Source organism: Habropoda laboriosa, unplaced genomic scaffold (assembly GCF_001263275.1).
Source record: "Habropoda laboriosa isolate 0110345459 unplaced genomic scaffold, ASM126327v1 scaffold89, whole genome shotgun sequence".
Lineage (NCBI taxonomy): Eukaryota > Metazoa > Arthropoda > Insecta > Hymenoptera > Apidae > Habropoda > Habropoda laboriosa.
Genome location: NW_017100263.1, coordinates 247306 through 267015, shown reverse-complemented (window position 1 = coordinate 267015; position 19710 = coordinate 247306). Strand labels below are relative to the sequence as shown.

Below are 19710 nucleotides of genomic sequence, written 5' to 3'. Positions count from 1 at the left end.
TCAATATAAATGTAAATATATATTTTTATGCAAAATCTTGCGAGAAATATTGAAGATTTAATATTCTATAATTGTACACTATTTTACAGTCTGTAAGTGAGCAATAATAAAAATGAGAAATGTTAAATTCATTCAGTTATATGTTTGTATGTATCAAAAGTATGTATAAAATGAATTATATGTTAGATGTTTCAAAAAAATTCGAAGACATTTCATATTTTGATACAAACATAGAAAACTATATAAAGGACACAATTAGTTTTCTGTGAAAATATGATTTTGTTAATTATTTCGACAAATTTATTAATTTTTATTTGTGATTTATTATAACTTTGCAGTTCGTTATTTACATTTTTCTTTTTTTAAAAAAAAAATTATAGTAATGACGTCAGCGTACGATAAGTGAAATCGCGGGATGCGCACGCCGAAATCGCACGCATGCGCAGATTACTCTTGACGGTAGACTGTATCGAATATGGCCGCCGCGAGCGTGATGCTACTACAAGTGCGTGAAAAATGATCGTTTTTCACTGGTTCAAACGATCCAATCGTTTTTACGTGTGTGCTTAGTGACAGTGAGTATTATCTCCAACAGTTCAACAACGTGGGAGGTGTTTATCATGGCGTTGGTCACCGTGCAACGGTCTCCAAGTGTATCCAATTCCCCGCAGAGTTCGGTGAGTTTTCTTGCTTTGTGCGTCTTTGTCGATAACTACTGTAAAGTTTTCCTAGGAACACGTTGTTTTGAAATTTGCTATCGCCATTATATGAAACAACATAGCCAGAACGTATTACGAGTCGTTTGGCATTATTTGAATAGTTTTCTCTTATTTGGCGTATTGACAATCAATCGAGAAAGGGAATTGTGAAAATTCAAAGTTCTCTATTCCGTGTACGTGGTGACAGTGAGCAAAGAAAGCTTATGGTCGTGGAAAAACCATGATCACGGTAAACAAAGACTTGCTTTGATGTTTCCCTCCCGTGATCGGAGACTACAACATAACACTGCACGAGTTCGCGGTTAATTGTCACTTATTTATCTAATTCACTTAGAATCACATTTTTTACTACCGGCTATCATATGCGGAAATCTCTTGCAATTTATACAAGATGACACGTTTTATGCGTAAATTATTACCGTGTCTGCTATCTTTGTATGTTTTTGCTTTTTGCGATTATACGCCAATTTTGTAGGCGCGTTTCTGTATGCAGATGTGTATATCAGGAGTTTCATTCTTCATTCGTTAGGAAAAATTTGACAAGTTACTGGTAAAAGCACGAATTAAAAACAAGTAAGTGTTCTTTTCAGATTAACTATCTTTCTGCATATCTGTTAGAAATGTAACAACGTAATGTCAGTTATATTTCAAACGAACGTTTATTTAATTGGTTAATCAGATTCCTCTGTGTACCAATTTTGTTAGATGGTTGATTTGTTAACATTTTCGTGGCATGGAAACGAGTGTTTAATTAACAATCAAGTCCTCCTTTATAACAATTAAATGGTAGTGGCCAGCAATGTGCCGGTAGCGAAGGTCTTGAAGAAACGAATGTATATTAACAAACGAAGGAAATACAAATTTTCCTTGATCGAAGAAAACGAGTTTCTTCTTTTTCGTCTTGTTTTCCCAAGAACTTGCCCTTGCTTTGTAGGGTTGCCGGGATCGGAGGAAGTGTCGTCGTGTTGTTACCGATTGTTTGTGAACCAGAGTCAACGGTTGGCGACGTAGCGACGCGTTCACTGTTCTTCGCCACGATACACGAGCGACGAAAGAGAGCGAAAGGAACACGTGGTTTCATTGTACGTATATGCCACCCGTGAACGAATGCCGGGGCGAGCGCGATTTCTAGTTACTAGTTACCAGTAGAATGATATACCGAAACAAAAGAACGTCGATTCCTGTGATCTGTCAACCTTGACGACGACCAATCGTATGCCACTTATGGCCCCTTCGTGCAACGTGCTTGGGTCCGAGGATAGGCGAACTGTTTAACGACCAGTTGTTTTCGTTTTTGCGTAGTGCAATCAAGGGGCAAAGTCACGGAAAAAGCTATCCTCTGGCTGTTCCGTGTAAAATGAACAAACGAAATTATCCGTCAATTTTATAATTAACTACGAACCACCCTGCTTTGTTTTGTGCAATTTGCCGATGGAAAAGAAAGTTAGTCAAATTTGCTGCATAAAAGTTTATAGTTGAACGTGTTCCTGGTTTGAAAAACTGTAGTCTCGTTTGAAAATTTTTTATACAGAATTTACGAAAATCATTTTTCTTTCAGTTTAAACGAATGCGTGTTGTGAGATATTTTGTTTAGGGAAAAACGAGGAACTAAACCTTTTCAATTCTTTGATTAATGAAGTTTGTTTTTTTAATAGACTGATATTAGCGTGATATAACGTGTAATTTGCAAATCTTTGTACGCGCTTAAGAGACATTTTATGCAATACAGCATTTAAATAATTAAATGTCCCATTGAAATGTTGTCATTATCTGCAATTAATTACGCGCATTCTTCGATTCTACAAATGATCTGTAATTCTTTTCCTGGATTGCGCAGCGTTCGTAAGGATTTCAAAGCACTGTTCTTTTTTAAGAATATTTCATTTTTGTTTACTTGTAAATTACACTTTTAAGAAACCGTGGGATTGCAAATGGAAATAGAATTTTAGTTTTTTCATGTAAACGTTTTGTGAGTTATTTAACATTTGCTTAAGCTATTGTACACAGTAAATAACCGTTCTAATTATCGTGCATTAATGATCTTAACGATCAAATTTAACTGAGATCGATGTGTCGAGTATTATGGATTTCTTTTTTTCATTTTTAAGTAAAGTTTATTCATTCCACATTATTTTATATTATTTATAACCGTTAATTATACTATACTTTTATCGTTGTTTAGCAGTGAAGACGAGTTGAATTATGTTTGTTAGTTACAGCGTGTTTAACACATTCCACGCCTCGGGAAAGTTACAAGTTTTAGCAGAAAAAAAAAAATGTCTCGACAGTCTAACTTTTCTTCGTCAAAAATATCTGGTATTCCATTAAAAAGAAATCCTAAGATGACCTTACAAATTTACTATGCAAACAATATAGGAAATAAATAATCATTGCAGCGTATATCCCCCTTGAATTCATGTAATTCTGTCTCACACGTTTCTTCCTACAACGAATAATTTACGAGTAATTTTATGTCGTCAAGTTAGGTGAATCACCCTGTATATGTCGGGAGGGAAAGTATAAACGCAACTTCCCGCGCTTCTTCGGATGTGTGAAGGTCGGGTTGGCGTTGTAATATTGCACGAATATACGCTAACTTGCGTCGATTTGATAGTTAATTTATTCGAAAAACTAACCGTGTACAGAGTCGAATATCGCGAACTTATCGCACTTGAGTTGAATGTTTGTGAAAGATGCGCATTACGACATGCTTGCGCTAGCGTTGAGTTCTTACAATTCTGAATATGATACTATACAGGGTGACAAGGAAGTAGGCGGTCAAACTTTGCTGTCGTATTCTATTGTTCCTAAGGATGAAAAAAGGTCGTGTGGACGTAGGTCCGAAAACTGTCCTTTTCCGAGATATAGACACTTTTCGATTATGATACAGTATTGTACAAGGAATTTACTTAAAGAAATTGCTGAAAATGATTTCAAAGACTGTCGAAGACGTTCGAAAATTCCTGGTGCATTCCGAATTTTTTCATATGCAGCAACACTGTCGATAACCTGGAAATACAGTAATGTCTCTACAAGTGTCAGTGTAGATGGTCCTACGCCTAGGTCTGCGTCATTGCTGCGCCTATGTTAACGTGTTAATAAGTAAATGTTGTTCAAATTATGTCGTGTTTGATGTCATTTTCATGAGAAAAATCTCATCAATATGTTAAGAAAAATTTCGGGATAAAAAAACGTAAAATTAAAAAAGTTGATATTTAAATCGCTTGGTTGCCTCAACTCACGTTTCATCCTTATCTTTTATTCGCTGTCCTTGTTTACGTTCGGCAAACTACAAAGGCGGGCGCGAGGCTCGAAAACGTAGTCCCTGACTCTGCAAGTGTCAGGTTTAGTTTCCTTGCGTACTGACACTTGTGGAGACATTACTGTATTCACAAACCGGATTATTGCTGCATGTGAAGAAATTCGGAATACACCCGAAATTTTTAAACGCTTCGAGAGTCTTTGAAACGTCGATGCGAAGCAGAAGAAAATCATTTTCAGCAATTTCTTTAAGTAAGTTTTAAACATTCCTACAGTACTCCATCATAATCGAAAAGTGTCTATATCTCGGAAAGGAAGAACTTTCGGATCTATGTTCATACGACCTTTTTGCATCCTTAGGGACAGTAGAATACGGTACCAAAGTTTGCTCATCTATTTCCTTGTCACCCTGTATAATTCGATGTACGCACAATGAATTAGTGCAGACTGTGTCCAGGGTCCAAGGCGTTCGTAGATTTTTGGCAGGTAATTACACGTAGCATATTTCGATCGAAGTAGCATAGTGCTGCTAGAGATCTTCATGATCTCTATGTATTTGTCTGTGTTTCTGCATAGGTAACAACACGTTGAAATTTCAATGTGTAACTTCATGTCCCAGACTCGCGACGAAAAATCGGAACTCAGATTGTTCATTCTTTGGACGACGAGTCATATAAGCGTAGCTATCTTTACTCTTCTTCGATTCTGTCGTCGATTTTTATACAAAACTTGGCGTGATAGGCGAGGATATGATCAGCGTATATTATACCTTACGGTTGTTCTAGGTTTGGAAGCATATTGCTTACCAGAATAGCTCGGAACCTTTAGGGTGGTACTGAAGATCAGCGAATGAATTAGGGATGAACGGACCTTTTGTTGCGGTTACGGTTTGTTGATGATAAATCTATCACTATGAAGAGCGTAGAAGCAAGACACCAGCAATTCATATGTTCCGTAGAAGAATAAAGGTTCTTTGTCTATAAATCAATTTTTAGGCCTTAATTTAGTTCTGGAATAACCCCTTAACCTCTTACCCTATAACAACGTGTCAGACTCATGGCAGAGATTCTGGTCAAGGACTTTCGTTTTAATTTATAAGACTGAGGATTACTAAATGCAAATAATTTCTAACAGATTAGCTTTTGTTACCTGATACAATACTGAAACAGTAAATGGCTGACGCTTAGATGCGTAGTCAGAAAAAAATCATAGGTTAAAGGGTTAAGCTGGCAGAAGCTCTGCAATTCTTTCGGCCACATGGGTTGCCAGTGTCTTGCTTCTACATTGTCAGTGTATAGGCTATAGACAATTAGCACACACCAGGATCAGCCACCCTTCTGTCTAACTCCCCGTTAATGCACCATATCACTACTGTATCAACTTCCCAGGGTGGGCGGCGGGGTATGCTTGCAGATCGTGAAGGACAGCGCGAGGGTGAAGATACACATACATTCGTGAATCACGTCACTTCCACCATTAATGATAGAAAAATCTCATCAATATGTTAAGAAAAATTTCGGGATAAAAAAACGTAAAATTAAAAAAGTTGATATTTAAATCGCTTGGTTGCCTCAACTCACGTTTCATCCTTATCTTTTATTCGCTGTCCTTGTTTACGTTCGGCAAACTACAAAGGCGGGCGCGAGGCTCGAAAACGTAGTCCCTGACTCTGCAAGTGTCAGGTTTAGTTTCCTTGCGTACTGACACTTGTGGAGACATTACTGTATTCACAAACCGGATTATTGCTGCATGTGAAGAAATTCGGAATACACCCGAAATTTTTAAACGCTTCGAGAGTCTTTGAAACGTCGATGCGAAGCAGAAGAAAATCATTTTCAGCAATTTCTTTAAGTAAGTTTTAAACATTCCTATAGTACTCCATCATAATCGAAAAGTGTCTATATCTCGGAAAGGAAGAACTTTCGGATCTATGTTCATACGACCTTTTTGCATCCTTAGGGACAGTAGAATACGGTACCAAAGTTTGCTCATCTATTTCCTTGTCACCCTGTATAATTCGATGTACGCTCAATGAATTAGTGCAGACTGTGTCCAGGGTCCAAGGCGTTCCTAGATTTTTGGCAGGTAATTACACGTAGCATATTTCGATCGAAGTAGCATAGTGCTGCTAGAGATCTTCATGATCTCTATGTATTTGTCTGTGTTTCTGCATAGGTAACAACACGTTGAAATTTCAATGTGTAACTTCATGTCCCAGACTCGCGACGAAAAATCGGAACTCAGATTGTTCATTCTTTGGACGACGAGTCATATAAGCGTAGCTATCTTTACTCTTCTTCGATTCTGTCGTCGATTTTTATACAAAACTTGGCGTGATAGGCGAGGATATGATCAGCGTATATTATACCTTACGGTTGTTCTAGGTTTGGAAGCATATTGCTTACCAGAATAGCTCGGAACCTTTAGGGTGGTACTGAAGATCAGCGAATGAATTAGGGATGAACGGACCTTTTGTTGCGGTTACGGTTTGTTGATGATAAATCTATCACTATGAAGAGCGTAGAAGCAAGACACCAGCAATTCATATGTTCCGTAGAAGAATAAAGGTTCTTTGTCTATAAATCAATTTTTAGGCCTTAATTTAGTTCTGGAATAACCCCTTAACCTCTTACCCTATAACAACGTGTCAGACTCATGGCAGAGATTCTGGTCAAGGACTTTCGTTTTAATTTATAAGACTGAGGATTACTAAATGCAAATAATTTCTAACAGATTAGCTTTTGTTACCTGATACAATACTGAAACAGTAAATGGCTGACGCTTAGATGCGTAGTCAGAAAAAAATCATAGGTTAAAGGGTTAAGCTGGCAGAAGCTCTGCAATTCTTTCGGCCACATGGGTTGCCAGTGTCTTGCTTCTACATTGTCAGTGTATAGGCTATAGACAATTAGCACACACCAGGATCAGCCACCCTTCTGTCTAACTCCCCGTTAATGCACCATATCACTACTGTATCAACTTCCCAGGGTGGGCGGCGGGGTATGCTTGCAGATCGTGAAGGACAGCGCGAGGGTGAAGATACACATACATTCGTGAATCACGTCACTTCCACCATTAATGATCTGATACAAAATAAGCAGCAGAAGAAAAAACATCACAGTAGACACAAGAGTATCAAACATCAACATTCGTCGGGTCACAGCAAACAACACGAGTCACAGAGACAGTAACCAACGCTTCATTCACAGTATCGAACAGTCACTAACCTTGTACACGATAGAAAATATAAAAGGTATATACATCTGTCTAGTTTCGTTGAGAAGCTAGATGTACGCTAGGTTGCAATGAAAATTGAAATGTACGGTAGTTTTGTAGCGTCTCGAGTCGTTCGAGTTTGTTTTGTCGAGTTTTACAAACTCCAGTTAAATGAGTTAATTTTTATTTAACTCTTCTACGGAATTTGTTAAGTTACAGAAAAGATTAATTGGTTTCCATGAAAAAAGTCGTACAAATTTTCTTCTCTTTTTTTAAACATTATCTATTAATGTTTATTAGATCTTCAGCCCAAATTAAATTAAATTTCGGCCCTAACGATACATTTAATAACAAAGGAAAACGAATTTAAGACTTCATTTTCGGTCAAATTGGCCCAATCTTCGTACAAGGGTTGAAGGAAGCCTTTCCTTTCAGAATAATTAAAATTTAAGGGAAGCCATAACAGTTCTAGCAACCATTGCCACTCGAGCAATATCGAATCATAAAGCTACAAGGTCTTTACTAACAATCCTAGTGGCTACTGGTGATAAGAGGGGCACCAGGTCGTTTACATTCTCCTTTCTAGCAGCGATTGGTGTTAACCATACACCGGGTCGTCCGTGATTAACAACTCTTTCCTATGAACCTCTGTTTCGCGGCTGTTGCAAAACGAGCTCGTAACAAGCAAGACAATTATTAAAGATTTATGAACAACTTCATTTTGTTGTTTTCTCCTTTAGAAATATGTTCAGCTTGTACCTTGGAATAAGCTGAAGATGTGCATGTGTTCTCTTTAGAATTGAGGAGCTTTCTGAGAAAAGGGCTCATAAGACAAAATAGCGAATTGAGTAAATTGCATTGGAAGTTTTAGTTTAACCTACAGATCAACTGTACACTGTTCAACAAAGAGTGCTGTTCTGACCTTTATTGATGGAATATTGAAAGGAAATGTGGAGGGAAGATTTCTAAACGTATTGTGGTTAACTAAAAAGGATTTACTAAAAAAGGTCCCATAGACCTGTAGGTCTCTTTTGCAGAAAGTTATTGTTGCTGGGTATAAAGAATTAGAAATTCCTATCGTTCGTGGGGTTTGCAGTGAGGAGGTGAAAAAGTCAAGAAAGATAATGCGAAAGTAGTGATAATTAGTTTTTAATCACAGACAAAGTTTTGTACTAATCAAAAGACAATAATGGAACATAAAAATGAATAAAAAGTTCTTGCTTTTATAATTTGGTGGTTATAAATGTTTTTTTTTGGAATTTTCAGGAAGATTGTTGTCTTACATTGTTCGGTTTAATAGCTATTAATGTACGTCGAAATAGATAGAATTTAGAATCTTCGATAATTTGTAAACAAGATTAAACAGATTGTACGTTTGTACGAATTATTTGTTGTTATTTTCGAGTATTGGATCGATCTCTAAAGGAGGTCCTGCGTACTCGAATGTCACTGGTGTGTGATAAATATTTGAACTTGGCCGTGATACTTTACTCCCTGATAAGAAGATACCAAGCGATATTTCTTGTCAATTAGAGCCACTTCATTCATACGTGGAGAGTATTCTCGACAGGACAGAAAAGCAACGTGTCGAGCATTTCTTGCTTATAAATTTGATCAACCGAAACGAATTCTAATCCTGGGAGTTATCGGTTTTTCTTCCCTTCTCGTTGTATCCTACGTCGAGCAGAGAGATCTTAAGCCTTGATACGATTCAAGGATGCGCGAAAACATGAAAGTAGCATTAAATTGTGTTAAGTTACGTGGAGATATTTGCGGAGATGTTTTGCCCAAGTTCATTTGGTGTTTTGATGAAAAACAGAGTGAAAATTGGTGAAGGAAAAAGTAACAAGAAATGATAATAGGTACGTAAAGTGAAAGTTACAGTAAATGGAGCGGAAAATGGTATTCTCATAGACTCGTATTTGTTTCTGCAAGTTCTAAAGTACTAAGAATATCCATCGGATGCGAAGTAACGAGAAGAATTTTATTAGTTTTGAGACAACAATGAATACAAGACGGTGCAAATAGAAGGTAACATGCGTAAATATTAACCGTTGGGTTTCCTTTAAATTATGACCGAAATCGCAAAGCAATTTACGCGGTTTATTATTTGGAAAAGCTCGTTTTGTTTGATAAATTTAAAAACTGTCTAGTCTGGAGCTTTTTACGTAGCACGATTCACCTTAAAAGTTGCTATTAAAAAGCTGCTTGTGGAAGAGAAGAGCTGACTAAAAAGAATAAAAAAGCGAGAGTGAGAAGCGAATAAAAAACAAATAACTTACCACGGTCGGTAAAAAAGAACTTTCTGGTTGTAACAATTACTGTGATAGAATTTATCGCGCGCAGTTATGCCACTATGTATAATATTAGCACGGTTTGATAATAGCTATGGAAACAAACAGTTGTTCAAAAAAAGCGAGCCAACCGATAACCTAATTATCTAATAGATAAATAGTATAAAGCAATGCGACGTTGTATTTATAGGAAAAGGGTTACAGATGTTTCATTTAAGTCATCCAGGTTATCGTTTATGCACTATTTGCAATTCATCGCCGTGAAAGGCTTCTCTTCCCACGTCTTCTTTAGCACCAATGTATCGATTACAATTCTGTTTTTACACTGGTTCCTGTTTTTTTTTTTGTTTCACGTATAAACTTTATATTAATTTTCGTATAAAAATAAATATTTCATTGTCTCCTATTTGTATTAAATTCACTTCTATTTATTGGGTCAGTATTTGTTTTAATTACTGGTAAGTATTTTTTAAAATAAATCGTCGGTAAAAATGAATATTTTGGTCAGTATAAATAATTAATTGTCAGTATTAAATTGCATTTTGTCAGTACAGTTTCGTTTATTTGGTTGGTGTTAATTTGTTTTTTGGTCAATAAAATTTAAATTTTTGGGTAGGTTAGGATATTTTATGATACACACTGACCATCTATATACAATACTGACAAATTATTGTTTACTAATATTTTATTGAAAATACTGACAACTTATATTACGTATTGACGTTTCATTTTCAATACTGACCATTTATTTAAAATACTGATTAAAATTTTTTTAAAATACTGACCCAGTAAGTAGCAGCCTATTAAATTTACTTCTGCAATCTCTTAACGTGTTGTTTTGATTGGTATTTTATATCAGCAACGCCCATGCGGTGATTTTTCGTTATCTAACATGGCTCATATTGATTTTCTCTTATAAATTATAATTTCATACCTAGAAAAATTACTGTACCATTGAAAAATGTTTATTAATTCATTTATTAGCAAACGTAATGTAAAAAAGTCTATATGTTAAAGAACAAAAGAGAGTTTTTTGTTACAAGAAAACTATGAGGAGATGTGATTGTATTGTACGTATTATTTTTCATGAAATTATTATATACGAACAAACGGAATTGAAAAAAAGTTTCACTGATGTCCGATCAGAGGCACTCAATATTTCAACAATTTTTAACAGTAAAAATTGTGTTTCACGTATGATTTCACATTTCTCTCAACAAATGCACACTTTTATCTAACTATATACAGTGATGCAGAAACAAGCGATGGGCATCGAAAGATACAAGAACCTTGAGATTTATTACAGTCGTGAAATAGTGCGATTTTCATACTTTTTAACCGTTTGTAGCTCATAGCAACATTAACCGATTTCGATGAAATTTTCAGCATGTGTATACAAAATGTATTTCTCAAATTTTCATTACGTGCTTAAATAAAAAAGTTGTAAACAGTGACCTTTACAATTTTCTTCGTGATTTCCAAAAATTGCAGTTTTTCAAAAATTTTTGTACACGTCATCTAGTATACTAATCCTTCTAACTTCCAAAACAAAACTCAAGTCGTTATATCCAATACTGAAAAAGTTATACTGTTCTAAAGGGTGTTCGATTAACCCTTTACACTCGGAGGTCTTTTTGCTGTAAAAAAGGTTGCAAATGGGATCTTCTTTGAAATTTTTTAAACAAACTATACTGCTTTATTTCAATATTTGATGTATTTTCTATCTCACTGTGGTGAACGAATTTATCGAGGTCCATAGATCTGCTCTCTGTCTTGATTAACGATTTATCAAGTGACTTAATAATTGAAATCCTAAAAATCTGTTCTTAATATTATCGTTCGATAGGTATGCCGCAAAATATTACAGCTTGTGCACGTGGCACGAGTGAAATATTTCCGTACTATAAAAGTTCTGTTCATAGTAAAGTGGCACGTCTGAAAACGGTTCGTACACTTCTCTAGTTAACGATCAGAAAAGGTCTTTACAATTTTCGGGCATTAAAGAATTGCGCAGACACACCGAAACTCGTAATCTCGAGACGACGTTACGCGATGCAACGAGAGATTCCGAGGGATGACTAACTCGTAGATCCCCCCGAATGAGGGAACCAAAAGAGGGTTCGCGTTTCCTAGCATGTACTTTGCATGCGCTGAATGCTCCGTGGCCTACGAAGTGCACTCACCGTCCGAAAGGGTAGTTGCATTTTTCTAACGCGTCCAGAGGGGGTGGATTCAACGGGGACGTAGAGCTATTGATTTTAAGGGCTCGTTTTCTGCATGGTATGCTCGACAGCACGGCATTTTGGTCCGCTTATGATGCTCTATTAATAAGGAACTTGCTATATCGTGTTAACTTAAATAATTGCTCGACTTAATTATTTCGTTGTTTATAGAGGATCTTCTTTTTTTTTAGATCTACCTTGATATTAAGATGTATTTGATTCTTTTTTCTGGGTGTTAAAGATTTTAGATCTTTATCTTCCAAATACAGTGGAATCTCGGTTATCCGAGTCCCGTTTAACCGAGGTGCTTTCAACTTAAATAAAATTAGAGTCGATGGGTGTTCATAAATCGTGCAATGATAATGTAACATTGTACATGTATTTAAGTTTAATTAATTATTTAATTGATACATGGTTAATTAAATTTTATGATTAACATCCTCGATTATCCGAGGTAGGCTCGGTCTACATCGCCTCGGATAATTGAGGCTCTACTGCGTGTTGCATTGAATTGTTGGACTCTAAGTTAATTTGGTTTGTATTTGTCCTGAGGATATTATAGAATAATGAAACGTTCATGAAGCGTGCCTAATCAACGTCGTTTGCTAAGTTCAATATTTAAAGATTCGTCCAATGTGTCTGGAAATATTTTTCAATTCGTTACCTTTAAAATTCCTGTAACAATGTTTTATCTGTATAAATTGCGTATTCATTTTATGTACATATACAGCCAGGATATTCACTCCAACGGCCCGCATGAGTTTTCAGCCGTTTATTGCAATGTGATAAAAATAGGTCTTAAAAATTTATCTGCGATAAATAGACAATAAAGAGCGATAAAAAGCATTTCGAAAATACTTCTTTTTTCATCGTGAATATTTAACAAGGTCACCCTGAGTTTTTTTTTTAATAGAAGCATATAATTTTTTCCCATCATATTATAAGGGACATTAAGACGAATTGAACCACTACAAAGTGTGACACTTTTGTTCACAGAATTTTAGATTTACAGTACAGGAGGTTAGTAGGATTTGTATTTTCGGCCCAGAAGACACAAAATAGAAGTAATTAAGCAGTTAAAATAATGCAACAACTAAACGGCACTGTAATTGTTTGTGGTACAGACAGTGCGGAATTTTTATACCCATTTTGAGTTAAACTTCATGTATACAAGAATCACGATTAATGGTGCATTTTATGGATTAAGATGCATACGTAATTATGTAAAAGACGAGATAATGTAAAAAAATGTCTATATTGCAATTCGATTTTGATCGAATTTACAAAGTTTTTCATGCAACTAGAATTTCAATAGTTTCGAATCACTTGCTAATTTTTTATAGATTTGAAATTGATGTTGCGGAGATCGATAGTATTTTACCTTATTTCGTTTGATTTGAACGAGGAAAAATTGGTTAAAATATTCTTAAAATTGTTAAATTTATTCTGGAATTTTTTGTACAACTTGTAATGCACAGTGATTCCAAACATTTGGCCGGTAGTGTACAGTGTGTTAAGAAATGATGGGTTCGGATATACTTATGGTTGTAACTCATGAACAAGTGTATGAATCGATTTGAAATTTTCAGGATATTAAGCTCTTGTATTGATAAAATTCTCTGTTAAATATTATTTAGAAGCATCGGTTAAAAAAAAATTAGGGATGATTTTCCAAACGTAGCCAGTTTTTGACCGTTAGGAAATTATAGGTTCACTTTAAGAAACATATTTACATATCGTCCTTTAAAATTTTTTATCAAAGCAAAAATGTAAAATCTGAGCTAAAGCTGAGATATAGCTAAGAATCTGATAGTCTGGTTTGATTCTGAGTTTTTATAAAAGTTGATTTGTTATATACTGGTTTGAAAAAGTAAGTCGATATTTTACATAAGCTGTATTACGTTTCTCTAATCGTACTACTACATATGAAGAATATATGGAAAACATGATCCACCGTATTAAATGCAAATTATAGTTTCACCTCAGTTATGGAGAAGCACTACAAACAAATAAAATCTTCCATTGTCCAACTACAGTTAATAACATTAATGAATTATATTATTTGTTAATTACTACCTATTACATATTTTCTTCTTTCTTCGTTATTCTAAAATATTTTTTTATTAATACATTCAAATATGTTAATCTAAATGTTACGCTTAATGATTTAACATTGTACGCGGAAATTTGATATAACTTGTGTACATTTAATCGAATGTTTATTTTTGACATCAGAAGCGCTAGGTCGCGGTTATGGCTTGCGAATTATCGCACAATGACCCACGAAAGGCAAGTGGTTGGCACTTCGAGGCACAACGCGTAAAATCGTTTAACAAAGGCAGCCTTAACAGGTGCTTGGCTGGCGGCGTTCTGCCTTTTTCCAGCACGCACACTCGAGTGTGCATCGGACACGTGTAAGTGCACGTGTAGCTTTACTCAGCCACGTCACGATGTACCTTTGTTGATAAAACAATCATCAATTCCGAATAAATGCATTTTTTAGTGGTACAGGTTCATTAATTAAAATATTTCACGTGTAATTTAATAAGCTTCGTAACTCATTGGTTTGTCATATTTACGCTAGAAATAATGCTCAATGATACTAGGGAGTCTATGGCACCTTGTGCAGGCCGAAACAAACGGTATTTTCACAATTTCTCTTGCAAAAAATGTGACGAACTTTTTTCCACGAATAAAGTGTTTTATGAATATTAAAAAAAAAAACTTTTATTTTTATGTTTAATTCTAACAGAAAATATCTATTCCCAAGCATGCCAAGGCGCGTACAGTAGCTGAAATCCTAAATTTCAGCAGTCTTCGTATTTTTGAGATATTGCATTTGTATTTTAGTGTATGTATATGTAACTTGTTGACTTTTAGACATTCGAAAAGTTGTAGGGGTAGTAGTATTTTAAAGAGAAAATAAATTTTTCAGCGATTTTCTTTGTTTGATGTTTTAAGAAGTAATTAAAAGAAGAGAAGAGAAAATATTGACGCCAATTTATAAGTTAGTTTAAAGTTTTACGTGTTCATTGTTCTACGATATTTTCAGTAACTATTCTTTTACCCTTAAATCTTTGATTTCTACGATTTTATTGTTTAGCTGCAGAAGATTGACACTATTTTCTGCGTCGACTATTTCTTTACGAAATGTGACATTACCGCAGCTTATCAACGTAAAAGTACGAGCGGAAACAATAATTAGTAGAGAATTTTTAAATTCAATTTTCTCGAAAGTTAAGCCTTTTATGAACAAATTTTATTCGATATTTTCGGTTTATTTTTTCACGTAGAATTATGTTAATACTGGGACACCTTGTACATTTATGTTTGCTACTTCGCTCACTCTCATTTTCCTTCTCTTTAATCCACGATCTCGAGGGTTGGTTACCGTGTGCGTAGTTCGAGAAATTCCTCAAAGCGAAACGCAGGTAAATGCTTGAATTAATAGTCAGTTACGGGTCCGAAGTTGCGAACATTTATCTAAGCATTACTGCCATTTGTGCATTTACCACAGTGTTCCGCTGATCTTTGAATCCTTACAAGTTTTTCACGTTACTTCCATGAATATTGATAATACTTTACACGGGAAAGAATGTTTACACTACACTTTCAAATTACAAGTTTCTGGACTTGGTCTTAGTCCAGTGACACATAAGTGAAATTATCTCCAGCTCGGAAGCTTTATATTTCAGGCTCTCATTGCACAAGTCTCAGTTATTCTTAGCGAAGGTTTGAAAAATAAATATCCTTTCGTAAATTCATGAAATTATATTAACATTCTAGGGGAGTATATAATGTTTAAATAATTAATTATAGGATGTGCGATGTTTTGTCATTAATTAAAGCTATTTTTCCTCAGGATTCAGGTGCTGGTGCGCCAGCAGACGATGACGAAGCAGCGAGGAATTGCAAAAGGTGAGCTTTATATGAAACTAATTATATTTGAAATGTTAAGAAAATGAAAATGATCGTATCTGAAGAATAACAAATTCAAGTAACTTTCAGATTATTTATTCAGCGACAAAGAAAACTTGATTTCAAATTTGAATCTTAACGGAAAAGCATATTTTCTGTTGGGCGTATTTTATGAATTGCAACAAAGATTTTACATCTAACTAAGCTAAACTTTTTAAATGTTAAAATACTGAATATTCGGTTTACTTTGTAACAGATAATCGACATGGGGTCCTTCTCGATGGTGAAAATCTGCAGTATGTCGAATGTACTGCCAGATTTTCTTGATCAAAAAGTGAGTTTTGCGTGTTGAATAAATTTTAAAATATTTTACAATAAAAGACAAAAATAGCGCCATAACTTGACGTAATTTTTTCACACGATGCCTAAGAAAGAGCAACAATTGTTATCAGCAAATCTCTTGGGATTTCGGTGACTTACTTCCATATATCGATTTATTCTATCGATTTACCACCTGTTTTTTTTTTATCGATTTGTAACCTCGTACATTATAACACTACGAGTAAATATCTAAACTGACGCGTTAGTCACTCTCTTAACGTGATAGTAGCACGCACGGTAGATGTCGGGTCAAATATGACCCAATGCTTAAATATATGCGTACGCAAGCGAAACCACATTTTTCTTATTTTACCAGGTACTATATTGTTGACAATTATGCGAATATATTATGATTAAAACAACAGACATATTTCTAATATTTGTTCCGAATGCGGGTTAAAAGCAGTGACCCGGCATCCGCCGTCTGAAGGTTCAAGGATTGTAGTGTTTCTACCGTAAATATCATAGGAGGTACATACACGAACGTTTTAAAAACTCGTCCGGACTGCGTTCCTCGTAAACTGGACGAATCGCGTCTTGAATAACTTGAGGAAAACGATTTTTGTGAACATAGTCCTTCGAAGCATTGTTCGATTTTGCTCTCCCTTTCGAATCCGGTCCGTGAGGCCTTCCTATCTGACACTGCCTGTCTCCTTTTATCACCATAACTTCGCCAGTTGTTTGAATTTCGATATATCGCTTCGATGCAATATTCTACACACTTGAAATTTGAAGAAAGTGTAAAAAAAAGTTGGACATTTTGAAACCGTCTGGGTACATATACCCCCTTAAGTTAAAATGTTGCTCTAGTGATGCCTTCATGCTGCTCGTATCGATACAGGTTTTGTTATTTAAATCATTTTTCCGTGGGAGAAATAAGTAATTAAGTAATTACAAGTTTTACAAAATGTTTTCTTTTTTAAATATAGTGGTGAATTACAGGGGGTGGGGGTGAAGAAGAGAGGAGACAGTGATGCACATAAAAAATGTGAGATATCTCACGAAGTATTAGTTTTTTAAACATAGTACTCTAATACTTTTCCACGCAGAATGTTCGAAAGAGTTAAAAAAAGTGCATTTGCATTTTTCAAGTGCATCGTTGCAATTATGAAGGAAGTGAAGTCGTAGAAAAATAGACATTACCGTACTATTCAAGCTTTCCCTCAATAGTTTTTTTTTCTCTCTCTTACAAAATTCGAGATGTAACCCGTTCCAATTGCATGACGCACCCTGTATAATAGAAGCCTTGACTTGCGAGAAAGGTTGAGGTTTTACCAGTTTGTCCGTCCTTCTGGTGGTGGAGCGTATGAAATTCTAGTTTTACTTTCTCGCCTTGATTATATGTGGTTGGTCATTGTTGCAACAAAATTCGAAATTTGTGTAACTCGTGATTTTTTCAACACTAATATTTACTACTATACATGGTGCACAATATACTCGTTGTTTATAGCAAATGGTTTGGTTTCGATTTCACCATTCCTCACTTATCATTGAATCCTTAGGCAATCTAATATTTTATGAAAGTTTAATCTGAAATTTTTGGATGCCATTTCTGACACTATTTTAGATTTATGTATTTCGTATACATTGTTGTATTATCTTATGAGTAAAACTTTTCAAATGAAATTTTCTTTTCAAACTTTTGAAAATTGATCAATCTTGGTTCTTAAATAGATATATTTCGAGGATAGACCATCAGCTGTTAATGGGATTTAGCAATTGAAGCTAATTGCACAATAATTGCATAATAATAGCTTGGATTACTTTTCTCAAAATGTGGTATTCACATTTTGAATGTTAACTTAGCAAACTTTCCTTGTACTGTTCATCGCTGAAAATCACATGAAGTGGCTGCACCGAGCGGCTTTAGCCATTCACCAACTCTTTTTTCTTATTAAAACCTGTCTTCGAGACTTGTCGCCGCATGCTTTGTCGCCAACTACAAGCAATATTGCGACTATTGAAAATTGAAAGTTGTTGAACAAAGGAGACGATTAATACAGCACGCAGAAAGTCGAAACACAAAAAGTGTAACAAATGGTCGTAAAACTAATTAGTGTTTTCATGTAAAAATTATTGCAATAATTAAAAACGTGTTTCTTCTCAAAAGGAAGAAACCTTATTTTTGGTGCTAAATGGAAATTTAGCAACATCTTGTCAGCGATGAATTTTTTTTCGTGTAGCTGTACACTTTTATTTTCTATTAAATGTATTTTATTTGAAATTACACCTGTCCAGTCTCGATTACCATTTTACACTTGATCTTATTGTCAGATTTTTACAGCGAACGCAGAAAATTTTTCTGAACTTCAGTATGAAATTTATTGCCACTAATAGCTCGTATTAATATCAGACGTGAGCCAATATCGCTTGAAATTAATTGTATTACGGGTTGCGTTCAATTTCGAATCAAGTCACGTATGGAAATCAATTTCAAACAGAATTAGTTGCATGTTCGAGGATTACGCTGAAGTTAATCAACTGGAGTTCGATTCTCCCGCCGGATCAAATGAACTGAAGCGTTGACGATCGAAAGTCAACGTTCGCAGCAGAGGTGCTCGGGAAACAATTGGAGGATCTGAAGCTGTTACTTAATCGGGCAGACGAGTTCCTTTCTAGGAAAAGATACACGACGTCCCGGCTTCCTCCTTCTAGCAATAATTCAATTAAATTAGCCCGGAGGAAAGTCCCGTGCGAACTTCCTCGAGTCTTTGGGATGTAAACATTCGTTAATTTACAGGAAGTCAAAGAGCGACGAGCGTCTCCTGTCTTGCCTTAATCGTTCAACTTTCTACACTGTCGGTTGCGTAATTTGCGCGAACCGCGCAATCGACCGACCTTCTGTTGGAGTCAGGGAAAGCACCGGAAATTAACTCTCCTCCTTCTGCGCGCAGCGGCGCACTTTCCCAGATTTAATCGCGGAAATTGTCGCGGATCATTTTTTATACCGTGAGAAAACGAACTCCATATTTGCAGCGGAAGATAGTCATGTTCTTGGACGAAACTCGGCTTGAAATAAAAGGGAGCGACAAATGTAGGATGACTAGGGTAAAACAGAGACCGTAATCTTCTAAGTCCTGAGGTGTTTTAAACTTGTAGAATTTTTTCGAGGCTTAAAATAGTCTATTTTATACTTGGGATTCCGAAGCCACTCGTTTGGAATGCATGAGAATGTGAAAATCGTTGATTTCTGGTGTGGGACGTACGAGTCCCACCGAGACTTAGGGTAATTTTTTTCAACATTGGTCGGAAATGTAGAAAACAACATAAACATGTACTTAAATTGTATTTGGGATAAAACTGGGACCTTAAGTACAAAATGGCACTCTGAAGTTAATATAATTAAAGAAAAATGGAAAGTGTAGTTTATTAAAGTAATACTTTTATTGAACAATGAAAAAAAGAAAATCCCCAAAATAACAAGTAAAACTGAACACAGTACCTAACACTGTCCCTAATATTTATAACATTAGAATTCATCCAAATCTGTAGATCCCCAACCAGTGTATCCTTCAGGGGCCCACCCAGAGCAAGTTATACACTGCACTCAGTCTTCGTTCGATCTTGATGCACCATAAGATTCGCGACAGTAAATACAAATATCTTCGTTGTTTTAGTATTTTTGTTTTCATCATCACTACTGTAAAAAAAACACAATCAAGCAATATCTGCGACACCGCTTTAATAATCTTACTGCGA

At 35.4% G+C, this 19710-nt stretch overlaps 1 protein-coding gene across 1 annotated transcript in view; it reads left to right on the top strand.

Moving 5' to 3' along the window:
- The first annotated feature begins 607 nt into the window (after positions 1–607).
- Positions 608–19710, top strand: part of LOC108573054 (protein phosphatase Slingshot) — a 192697-nt gene continuing 173594 nt past the window's right edge. The window contains exons 1-2 of the mRNA XM_017935414.1: positions 608–677; positions 15575–15630. Coding sequence (XP_017790903.1) covers positions 621–677; positions 15575–15630 — 113 coding nt within the window. The 5' untranslated portion in view covers positions 608–620. The remainder of the gene's footprint in view (positions 678–15574; positions 15631–19710) is intronic.